The 12,458-nt window shown below is 30.1% G+C and overlaps 1 protein-coding gene across 1 annotated transcript; it reads left to right on the forward strand.

Moving 5' to 3' along the window:
- Positions 1-3,762: 3,762 nt before the first annotated feature.
- Positions 3,763-12,253, forward strand: LOC101511881 (glucomannan 4-beta-mannosyltransferase 9-like). Its single transcript, XM_004497541.4, has 9 exons — positions 3,763-4,572; positions 4,673-4,771; positions 5,201-5,453; positions 8,874-8,984; positions 9,102-9,238; positions 10,333-10,446; positions 10,529-10,728; positions 11,441-11,635; positions 11,927-12,253. Exons 1-9 carry the CDS (start codon positions 4,273-4,275, stop codon positions 12,087-12,089), a joined length of 1,572 nt encoding a protein of 523 aa, XP_004497598.1. The 5' UTR covers positions 3,763-4,272; the 3' UTR covers positions 12,090-12,253.
- The last annotated feature ends 205 nt before the right edge of the window (positions 12,254-12,458 follow it).

Genomic DNA, 12,458 nt, shown 5'->3' on the forward strand with positions numbered 1-12,458 from the left:
CTGGCAGTTAGCAGTAAACCATCAACATAAAGGCATATCATCAGTGCAGGTGCTGCTGCTCCCTTCTTGATATAAACTCCATTCTCATTCACACACTTTTCAAATTGCTGCTCTATGAGGAATCGATCAATCCTCTTGTTCCAAGCCCTAAGAGCTTGTTTCAGGCCATATAAGGCTTTCTTCAGTTTGTATACATGATCTTCTTTGTCTGTTTTCACATATCCAATGGGCTGCTTCACATACACCTCTTCATCTAATGATCCATCGAGGAAGGATGATTTAACATCCAACTGATGCATAGACCAACCTTTGTAGCTAGCCATTGATACTACCATCCTTACTGTTTCAATTCTAGCTACTAGGGAAAATACCTCATCATAGTCCAACCCATGTTTTTGCAAAAATCCATTTGCTACAAGTCTAGCCTTGTACTTGGCAACCTGCCCATCAGGTTTCAATTTCAGTTTATAGACCCATTTCACATCAATTGGTCTCTTGTTCACTGGCACTACTGGCTTGTCTGGTTGGTATGTCTGGGCTGACTGCATTCATTGTCCAGTCCCAACCTCTTGATTCATCCACTAGTATGTCTCTGCTTATCACCAATTTGTTCTTGTTTGGATCATACATCTTGTAAGCCCCAGTGACATCATAACCCAACAACACTATTTGTTCAGCCCTGTCATCAAGCTTCCTCTTGTTTTGAATTGGTACATGCCTGAAGCACAATGAACCGAACACTTTCAAGTGATTCACAATTGGTTTTCTTCCAGTCCAAGCTTCTTCAAGTGTCCTTGTGCCCAGTCTCTTGGTTGGACACCTATTCAAAATGTATACTGCAGTTGATACTGCTTCCCCCCAGAATCTACGAGGCATGTTCTTCGCCTTCAAGATGCTCCTGGCCATGTTCACTATAGTTCTGTTTGTCTTTTCAGCAATGCCATTATGTTGGGCAGTGTATGGTGCAGTCACTTCATGCAATATCCCTTCTTTTTCACAAAAATCATGGAATTTATGATAATTATATTCTCTTCCTCTATATGTCCTGATGATTTTCATACTAGAACCACTTTGTTTTTCAGCCATTCTCTTGAATTTTTTAAGTATCTCAAGCACTTCATTATTTCTTTTGATTAGATATATCCACATTTTCTTTGTAAAATCATCAATGAATGATACAAAGTAGTAATTATCTTCTACTGACATTTCTTCAAATGGACCACAAACATCAGGAAAAAAAAATTACCTCCATCATTCTTGAGGATCTAGTTGGTAATTCTGATTTAAATGAATTCATATGTTGCTTGGCTTGACAACATTCTTCACATATCTCCTTTGGCACTTGAATTTCTGGAATTCCTATCACCATATGAATTAAGATAAGCCTCTTTGCACTATCAAACATCTTCATTTGTCCATTATCCATACTCATAGAGTATCCCTTCTCCAGTAATTACCCAAGTGTTAACAAATTGTTCTTCATATTTGGCACATACAACACATCACATATGAAAGATTGTTTGCCATCCCTTATTTGAATCAAGATCTTGCCAACTCCTTCAACTGTTACTGTGTTGTTGTCTGCAAATCTAATTTCCCTTTTCACCTTCTCATCAATACTTATAAACCAATCTTTATGGCCAGTCATGTGATTCGAGCACCCTGTGTCAAGGTACTACAATCCTGGACAATCATCCTCCATGCTTGTAGAAGCCATCAGTAACACTTCATCTGAGTTAGAACTGTCTGTTTGGGACAATTGAACTTCATCATCAACTCTTTGTACTTTCTTGGATCTACATTCATCTGCAAAATGCCCATATTTTTGAAAATTATAACATTGGACCCTCCTTTTGTCAAACTTCTTCTTGTCAGATGGTTTGTTGCTTTTATTATCACTGTTTTGTTGACTTCTTGACCTCCAACCTCCTCATCTTGATCCTGTTTCTGGTGCCATCTTGACTTGCCCTTCCACTTCTTGTTTTTTACTCCATCTTGATTGGACTTCTTGCTGATCTGAGCTTGCAGTGCCTGTGTTTGTGTGTGTGCCTCATCTCTTTCTTTTACCCTTAACTCATGAGCTTCTAGGGAGCTTTGCAAATCTTCCAACTTCATTGTATCAAGGTTCTTTGATTCTTCAATAGCCACCACTATATGATCGTATCTTTGTGTTAGTGTCCTCAAAATATTTTCAATAATCACAATCATCACTTCTCCATTGGCTTTCATCTGATTAGTGATTGTCTGCACTCAATTGAAATAGCAGTCACATTCTCATTGTTCTCCATTTGCAGTAATTCATGCTTTCTTCTTAGCATTTGAAGTTTGATCTTCTTCGTTTTTTCATCACCCGTGTAATACTTCACCAAGATATCCCATGCCTCTTTTGATGTAGATACCTTTGAGATCCTTTCAAAATTGTTTGAATCCACACTTTGCTGGATGTAGAACAATGCCTTGCAATCTCTTTTCTTGCAATCTTTGAAAGTTGTTTGCTGTCTTTCTGTTGGATTCGCACCAAGTTGTTCATAATCATCTTGAACAATCTCAAATACTTCTTGAGCTCCCAGCAACGATCTCATTGATGCATACCACCTCTCCCAGTTCTTCCCATCCAAAATTGGCAAATTCGATGGAAATCCTCCTCCATTCATGTCTTCTTTCACTCACACTTGTGTTTCCCAATTTTGATTCCCTTTCACACTTGCAATCGTGTTTCCCAAGGTTTAGAACCCAAGCTCTCGATGTCAATTGTTGGAACAGGTTGTATATTTGAGAGGAATTAAAATTGAGAAGAAAAGAGTTTTATAGAAACAAAGATTGATTATCAATTTGGACAGTCTGAAGAATGTTCTGGTTAAGCATTACAAGATTGTTCTTGGTTTTGAAGGCTTTTATAGAAACAATTTTTATCTGATTCAGTTATAACAAACTTAACCAACTTCTAACCATATTCTAACTATATTCTAACTAACTAATTACAAATCAATTTGAATTACATTTAAAACTCTCCACCCCCACCAATGAGTATGTGACGGGAGTTCTAGCAGACACCACCACATACTACTAAATGTTAGAATCTTGTCGTCAAGTTTTGTGATTCATAACTCAAATTGTTTGAAATAATTGATTTACTGATTTACGAATATTAAGAACCATTATCTATTATTTAATATGATGTTAGGGTTTTAGATTTTAGGAACTCATTATTAATTCAGTGATTTACAATAGTACTAATAGATCTTTTGTGGATAATCTATTAGATCATTTGTTGGTAATCTATTATATTTACAATAGAATTCATTACTGATTTATTAATGAATTCTGTTGTAAATATAATAGATCCAATAATATTGAAACAAATTATTATTAGATGACAAATCATTATTGTAAATATAAAGATGACTATTTTTAAACAACAAGAAAGTTATTATTAGATTGAAATTGTATTTAGATGTTATTTACAATTTACTTATTTTAATGAATTTACATAAAATAATTTGAATTTTTAATATTTTCATTTGATAAAAATATGATATTTTAATATAATTTATAGTTTTCAATATTATATTTTTTATTAGAATCTGATTTGTTAGATTCAAACCGGGACCTCTCAAATAATTAAGACCTCCTTGATTATTTTGGTCATTCTATTCTATGTATGTATGCTTCACGCTCACACTTTTGGTTGCAACAGTTAGGGGTGTTTTTAGGCACTGAGAGTGCATCAACACCCATTATAAAATGCAACCAACACTTCAACACAAATAACAGAGAAAACAAAATATAGCATTATCACACTCACAATGCCATAGCTTTTACAAAAACTCAAACACACAATCTCTCTCTCTCTTTCCCCTTTTATTAATTCCGTTCGTTTTTTCAACCCTTTATCTGCTTTGCACTCTCATTGCTCTGTTCTGAATCTCTTTAAACCAGAACAGGTTTTAACCTTCAGATAAAATCAGAATATTATGTGTTCTATAATCATGGAAAAAGCGGCATATATCCATTAGCATTATCAACAATACTCTTCCATTAACTACTTTCTGTTTCTAGATATCAAATAAAAAAACTTTGTCCTATGTTTTGAGTTGAAACATAGCAAGGTTTTGTTTTTTTCCTTCTTTGCTAGACCATTGAAACAAAAAGGAAACTATTCTCTTTTCTTTAACCAAATTTTGTTAATTTATTCAAATCCATTCCATTTCAACCAACTGGGCCATTGTCATTATCATTTTTTAACAAAAAAAAAAAATTCTTAAGTAAAAAATGGTTGAATTTCAAGGAGCAAGTGATGAAGTTAGTTTACAACTTGAGTTTATTTGGAGACAAGTTAGAGAACCATTGATCGTGCCAATACTGAGAGTGGCAGTGTTTCTATGTTTGACCATGTCGTTGATGATGTTGGTTGAGAGGGTTTACATGGGCATTGTTATTTGTTTGGTCAAGTTGTTTGATAGAAAACCAGAAAAGCAATATAAATGGGAGAGTTTTAAGGATGATGTTGAGTTGGGAAACTCTAATTATCCAATGGTTCTTGTTCAAGTTCCAATGTACAATGAAAGAGAGGTGAACGTTGAATTTAGTTTTTTCAATTTCATATGAAGTTTTAAAAGGACAATTTTTTTTTATCTCCTTTAATTTGAGATATATATGGTTCTCAATATAGGTTTATCAGCTATCAATTGGTGCTGCATGTGGACTCTCTTGGCCTTCTGATAGGATCATCATACAAATTCTTGATGATTCAACTGACCCAACAATCAAGGTATATATATGCTACACAACTAATGTGTTTCTTTTTTAATATAAAAAATGTAGAATAGTGGAATGGCATTTATACTAAAAAAAAGAATATAAAAAAAAATGAAAATTTGTTGCTTAGTATTATAAGGATTTGGATCTCTACAACGGTTTGCATGTTGCAGTAGTTTGTAGCAGTTGTGAAAACTATTAAATTTACAGAGAAAAATGATTATCATATTAATTACATCGTGTATCTTTATAATACAACCAGTCAACCACACTTAAAAATTCATTTATGCAGACAAAATTCACTTTTGTGTGTGTCTAATCCGATATTTTTTAGTAGTGTTGACAATAATCAATGATAGTAAATAATTGGATTAATGATGGGGATAGGTTTGTATTAAAAGGTGAGTAAATGATTGTGGCAAGTGAACCCAAAAAAATGCAGGAGTTGGTGGAGCTAGAATGCCATAAATGGAGAAGCAAAGGTGTGAACATAAAGTATGAAGTTAGGGACAACAGAAATGGGTATAAAGCAGGTGCTCTAAAAGAAGGAATGAAGCATAGCTATGTGAAACAATGTGATTATGTTGCCATCTTTGATGCTGATTTTCAACCAGAACCTGATTTTCTTTGGCGAACCATTCCTTTCTTTGTTAATAATCCTGAAATTGGTCTTGTTCAGGCTCGCTGGAAGTTTGGTAATTTCTTTTTTTCCTTCTTTGGAGAATCAAATTAAACTTGGTACAAGTTTAAATCCACATTCAATTTGACGAAATTTTTTTATGGTACCGTAATTTTGTGAAAGTTTTAAAATATAATTTTTATTAAAATTGTAGTGTTTTATTGTGATTGTGTCAAATGTGTTGTCAATTAAAACATGTGGTTAATAAGTTGTGGTTTATTTTTGTAGTAAATTATATTTGGTTTTATTTTTGGAGGATGCAAGGTTGACTCTGTTTTAAAATTATAATTTATAATTGATTTTTTTATCATCAAATTATTATTCAACTCATTCTTATATAAATGTCTCAAAACTATATGTATCTTATCTTCTAAATGATAGTTTAAGTGTTTTCATATTTTTTAAGGAGATAAATTTTTGTGCTAATATTTTGGCTAACTTTGGTATTTTTGGCTATATTTTGTACGGTGGCACATTATCTCTCTTTTTATTTTAGAAGAGTTATCTAGAAATCATTTTCATTTCTTATTTTGTATTTTTTTTTTTTATGTGTTTGAGTTTTGTTGTTGCTCCTTTGCTCTTTTTTGTTTTTTCTTGTTATTTTTATTAATAATATCTGGTTTTGTTCAGGATTGTTATTTTTATTAATAATATTTGGTGTTGTTCAGGATTGTTAGAATCCGCAGTCTCAACTTAGTAAGAATGGTTCATGCTAATGATGCTATTTGCACCATTCATTTAGTTAAACAATGTATTAAAATATAACTAATTTTTTATTCAACTTACTTTTAATTTTAATTAAAATCAATTTTCGTTACAATAGAATTAAACACACTTCATACATTTTTTATATCAGAGTAGATTTGTCGGAATCTCAGTATCACACATACATTAATTTTATATTCTCTTATTTCTATAATAATTGATCTATTTGATCATTTACCACATTAAAAAATGTATAAATGAAAAAGATAATATTATTTTTACCATATTATCTTTATTAAATATTATTTCATTATCAATATCTTAATACATACATAAAATATTGAATTCTAAATGATACAAGTAGTGTTAGTTGAATAATACAATTGGAAAAAGTGCGTTGAAAGTGTGTAAAAAGAAAGAAGTAAATATTAGTACAAGCTACATTATAGCTTTTGAAAAATTAATTGACACAAATCTAGATGAAGCGTTTAATTATTTTTTTTTATACTATCCTTTAATAATTATTATGTGCACAATTTACAAAATATTATTGAACTTAAATTGATAATAGTGTAAAACTAACAAATAGTTAAAATAATCAATTTAATAAAATAATTTTTTTTTAATTATTACATCTCTTAATACATGTATAAAAATTTTAAACCACAATCACACGAATGAAATACATTGTAGTTCTTGAAAGTGAAAACAATTTTAAAAAATGTGGTAGGCTTTTGTTTGTTTTGGAAATGTCGAAGAGTTTGGCTGGGGATGAAGTAGGCCCCATTTGGTGCTTGAATGCTTCTCTTATTATTACCAAAGAAATCAGTATTATTATTATTTTTTTGGAATAAATAGACAAATTGATATCTGAAACAGTAAATATTAATTAAATAAGTATTTAAATTTATAAATCGATAAAAATTGTAAAATATTTATCAAAAAAGTTCACGTTTAATTTTTGATCGATAAAAACTATGATGTGACATGTTAATTAAATATATGAGTCATATGCGTTGATCTCATATCAATGTTTTACAACATCAATTTATTTTTCTCTATAATTTAAATATTTTGCGGACTAATTTGTCAATAATTACAACTACTCATAACTTTGTCTTTCAGATGACAAAATTCTATTGAAATTTTTTTCTCTAGAAAGATGACATTGATGCAGGATCAACATTGATAAACACACATATTTATTTACAGTACCACATAAAAATATCTAACGGCAAAAATTTAATGAAAGACTATTTTAATTATATTTTATAATTTTAGAGATCTATTTGTCAATTTAGAAAATTCAAACATTAATTAACTAAATTTTCAATTTTAGGAATTATTTGTCTATTTACTATTTTTCTTGTATAAAAGAAGTACTAATATGAAAAAGGTGGAAATGAGATTTGATCATGGTTGTCTTAAAGATTTTGGAGGTCATGTCCTAATCTTAAAAATTAAGTCCATAGTAAAAAATTACAATTTTAATAGTTCAAAAAAAAAATTGTAAAATAAATTTTAGTCCGTATATATGTATATCGATCTACATGATACACTTACACATAACAATTTACATGATGCATGCCAATTAATTATGTTAATTCATGCAACATTAAAAGATGTAGAGATAACACGTCACTTTCACATATTAGATTTAAATATATATTTAGATAATAATAACACAACAACCACAATTCTACTAATAAAACATACCGATTATTGAATCCAACATTTGTATATCTATTAACATATGTTATGTCAGTTATAGTCGGAATTTATCAAAAGATTAACATATATCAAACTACATAAACCACAATTATCTTGTAAATCTATATAATTTAATTTTCACAAACGTATCACAATTAATAATATTCATTTTGTAATTTTTTTTAACATAAATATTTTATCATTTGACTCTAGTATCTGAAAATCAAATTAAATTCCAATGAGTTACAAAAAATTTTGAACCCTCCCAAACAGGATTATGTGGTATTGCACAATTTAATTGTATACCTTGATAGGATAAAGTCGGTCATGACAAATCACTCTCGTAATATAAATAAACTGATACATGATTAAATACGGATGTCATAAGGTATTAAGATAGCTAAGATTAATTTATGATTGCATTGAGTTAGTTTCTGTGGCACAACAGTCATATAAATAAACAAATTAATTGAAAAGTGTTTTGGAAGTAAAATAATCAATAACACAATTATTAAAATTTCCAACTAGCAATGTGTCCTTTCAATTACATTTTTTTTTATTGTATGAGCCTTTTTATTATTTAAGTATATTATGTCGATATGAATGATTTACAAAATATATACTATATATATTGTAAAACATACATAGGGAAATTGTATTCAATACAATATCAGTATTTTACACTGTTATAAATAATGAGTTTATTTTGTTATATTTTAATCTTAAAATATTTTATATGAGCACATTATTATCTTAGAATTTGGTGTATGGACCCATCATTTTAAAAGCCACGCCATTTTATTTATTTATTAACCAATTTAAATTTTGTATCCACCTTTTTCTTATATATGTCAAAAGAATTTTCAACAATTTACGATGTGATTCGATCACAAATCTTATTTTGTGTTACTTAAAGTAAATATAATTATATTTTCAGTGATTCATTGATAATTAATTGTTAAGCGCCATTAAAGTTATTTGGTATAAACTAACAATGTCTATGTTTGTTGTTTGTTTTTAGTGAATGCGGACGAATGTTTGATGACAAGGATGCAAGAAATGTCACTTGATTACCATTTTAGAGTGGAACAAGAAGTGGGGTCTTCCACCTACGCTTTTTTTGGCTTCAATGGTTACAATCTCAATTTTGTCTTGTGAAGTTGTTTGTGGCATGAATGATGAATTTACATTACATTACATCATAGATAATATTTGTTTGTGGGGTTGTAAATGATGTACACAAATATAGGGACTGCTGGTGTATGGAGAACTTTGGCTTTGAATGAAGCAGGTGGGTGGAAAGATAGGACCACAGTGGAAGACATGGACCTTGCTGTACGTGCCAGTCTCAAAGGATGGAAATTCTTATACCTCTCCAATTTAAAGGTTCCACTTTCTTATAAATTCAACGTCAAAATCATATTGAATCATCTAGTTTAATTAAGAATTGATAAGTTCAACTTTGGTTTGATTCTAGTTATACTATTTGTCTAGTTGAATTGAGCCAATATAGAATCAATTTAAATAATAAATTAGTATGGAGTTAAGTTGAATCGTAATTTAGTTATGGTTTGTTAAAACAATATTGAGATCTGCAACAAAGATTAACTTACAAAACAGAAAACAAACAATTGCAAAAGAAAAAACGAAAAAAGGAAAATGTTCAGAAAACTAGAAAAAACAGAAAACTAGAAAATGGAGACTGATTAACGTTCTCTGTTTTCTGCAGTTTTGTAAAACCTGTTTTCGTTTTCTAAAATCAGTTTTCTCTATCAAATGCAAACGAAAATAAAGAAGGATAAGGGAAGAATAACACCAAGAATTTACGTGTTCGGTCTCAATTGATGAGACCTACGTCACGGGCAAGCAAGCAAAATTAATCCACTATTAATGATTGAACTTTACAAGATTAAAGTCTTCTCAAGATTGATCTCATAGTATCTATCACTGTTTATGAACCAACAATACTAGCATTTCTCTCAATCTTTCTCTTCTCCCTTTAATCTTCTCTCTCTGATTTTCTATGAATCTTGAATTGCATATGTCTCTCTTAGTTTTCTAGCTCTCACTGCTATTACAACAACATTACTTCAATGTATTTACAACTATAGTATTTGAAGGCATTTACTTAACTAACTATAACCACCTTGTCATAACTAACTTGGCCAAAGATAGTTATAACAACTCTTAAGCATAATTAACTTTATGATTTGAGGCACACATTCACATGGTTGGTTCAATTTTTTTATTTATTTTTATTTATCATTAGATCAATCAATTAAATCATGATCCATATGTTTTATGGATTAAATTTTGGAGCTAATTTTTAAGACATTGTGACTACTAAAGGAGTGTTAATATCATTTATATTGGTTTCATTTTTTTTTTTCTTTTCAAAAAGTCTAACAACAAAATTCATACTAGATTGTTTTCATTTTAATATATGATTTTGTTGACATATGATATGCCTTGGTATATAGGTTAAAAATGAATTGCCAAGTACTTTAAAGGCCTATAGATACCAACAACATCGATGGTCATGTGGGCCGGCCAATCTTTTCAGAAAAATGTTTAGGGAGATTGTGACAAACAAGGTAAGGTTGTTCCCTTGAATACACTGACCAATTTTAATTTAATAATATGATCAAATTTCATGTGCATGTTTGTCTACTGCAGAAAGTATCTTTTTGGAAGAAGATATATGTTGTTTACAGTTTTTTCTTTGTTCGAAAGATTGTGGCCCACATCAACACATTTGTGTTCTATTGCATTGTGTTACCTGCAACAGTTGTTGTGCCTGAGGTTGTGGTCCCTAAGTGGGGTGCTGTTTATATCCCTTCCATCATCACACTTCTAAATGCTGTTGGAACTCCAAGGTCTTTATTTACTCAACTTAATTTGTCTTTTTTCTATTTGTATTAACATCTCTAAATGATTGGTTCATTTTAAGACTAAAAGTTGTTTATTTATTTATTCTTATATAATTGTCTCATATGTAAAAGAGAGCACCGCGAGCAACAAAGAATTAGTGATTAAGACTACCTAACAGACTTTGATATACATCTTCATCCAAAATTTTAATGCAATGGAACTATGGGTCACGTATCTAATAGATCATGTATTTGAACAATTCATATTTAGTATGAGACGAACTCTCACAATTAAATTTCAATAATCTATCATTTAAGTGTGAGTTATCACATCCTATAATGAATCCAAATAAAAGGATCTCATTCATGCTCCCCACTAAGTTCTAATACCACTTGAAAGGGAGTCAGTGGAACATCTAGGATAATAACAGATTAATGATCAAGACCACGAAGAGGCCCTCAAAAAACTTTAAAACATTGAAAATATTGGTCATATCTCTTATTTGTCTAACATTTAACTATTTATAGTCGATGTGAGATTACTCAACCTTAAAATTTTCAAACATTTAAGGAACCCAAGTGTGCCACCTAAATGAGCTCTAGTGAGAAATATAATCATGTGACATAGATTTAAAAAAAAAATTGGAGATGCTCTTAAAATGAATTGTTTTGCGGTTTGAACCTTGTTGATGTTACTTATGTGTTTATCATTTTTCAGGTCACTTCATTTACTTCTCTTTTGGATTTTGTTTGAGAATACTATGTCTCTACATCGAACCAAGGCAACAATTATTGGTCTTTTAGAGGCTAGTAGGGTGAATGAATGGGTTGTTACTGAAAAACTTGGTGATGCTCTTAAGGGTAAAGTTGGTGGAAAAGGACTTAAAACATTTCGATTCAGGATTGTAGATAGGTATAAAATGCATAATATTATTACATAACATTGAACAATAGATAAAATTTAGGTGGATTTTCTTAAAATATTGTTGTTGTTGGTACTATTCTTCATTTAAAATTCAATTTTTGTAGCCAAACATAAATGCCCCAAAATTTGTTAAGTCTACAAAAAGTGCATTTTAAGTGACGAACTACGCCATTATCAAATACAAAAATACACCTAAACTTTTTTTAATGATTTTTTGCTTTTAGCAATATTTAAGTGCTTACCTATTTATATATTTTTGTGTTTGTGTTCAATCATCAGGATTCACATGTTAGAACTTCTTGTTGGATTCTACCTCCTCTTCTGTGGTTGTTATGATCTTATGTATGGGAAAAATCACTTCTTCATATTTTTATACATCCAAGCACTTGCTTTCTTCATCATGGCATTTGGATATGTTGGCACTTTTATTCCGAACTCATAAAAGAACTATATCATTCACTAATTTCGATTTTTGGTACTTCAACTTTGTTTATATCTATAAATATATTGTAATATATATTGTTAATAATACATTATATTATTAACAATCACATGTATCTACAAATATATTGTAATATTATAATATATTCATTATTTACAATCATATCATGATTCGTGCAATTGTATGAGAAGTTCAAAGGAGCGTGAGAACAATAATGTAACAAATGCTTCAAAATCACAATAGATTTGTGATACTACATCTTCATCAAAAACCTTAAGATATTGGATGTATAATTCATATCACTTATACTCAATATTCAGTTCATTCTTAGTCAATGTGATTCACACTTACCCAACAATCTCCCCATCA

This window comes from Cicer arietinum, chromosome 4 (assembly GCF_000331145.2).
Source record: "Cicer arietinum cultivar CDC Frontier isolate Library 1 chromosome 4, Cicar.CDCFrontier_v2.0, whole genome shotgun sequence".
NCBI lineage: Eukaryota > Viridiplantae > Streptophyta > Magnoliopsida > Fabales > Fabaceae > Cicer > Cicer arietinum.

Bases quoted from the DNA above. Each gene is read 5' to 3' on its own strand.
- LOC101511881 (XM_004497541.4), top strand. From the start codon at position 4,273: ATGGTTGAATTTCAAGGAGCAAGTGATGAAGTTAGTTTACAACTTGAG. The intron at 9,239-10,332 runs GTTCCACTTTCT...CTTGGTATATAG, and splicing joins TATACCTCTCCAATTTAAAG to GTTAAAAATGAATTGCCAAG. The intron at 10,447-10,528 runs GTAAGGTTGTTC...TGTCTACTGCAG, and splicing joins GGGAGATTGTGACAAACAAG to AAAGTATCTTTTTGGAAGAA.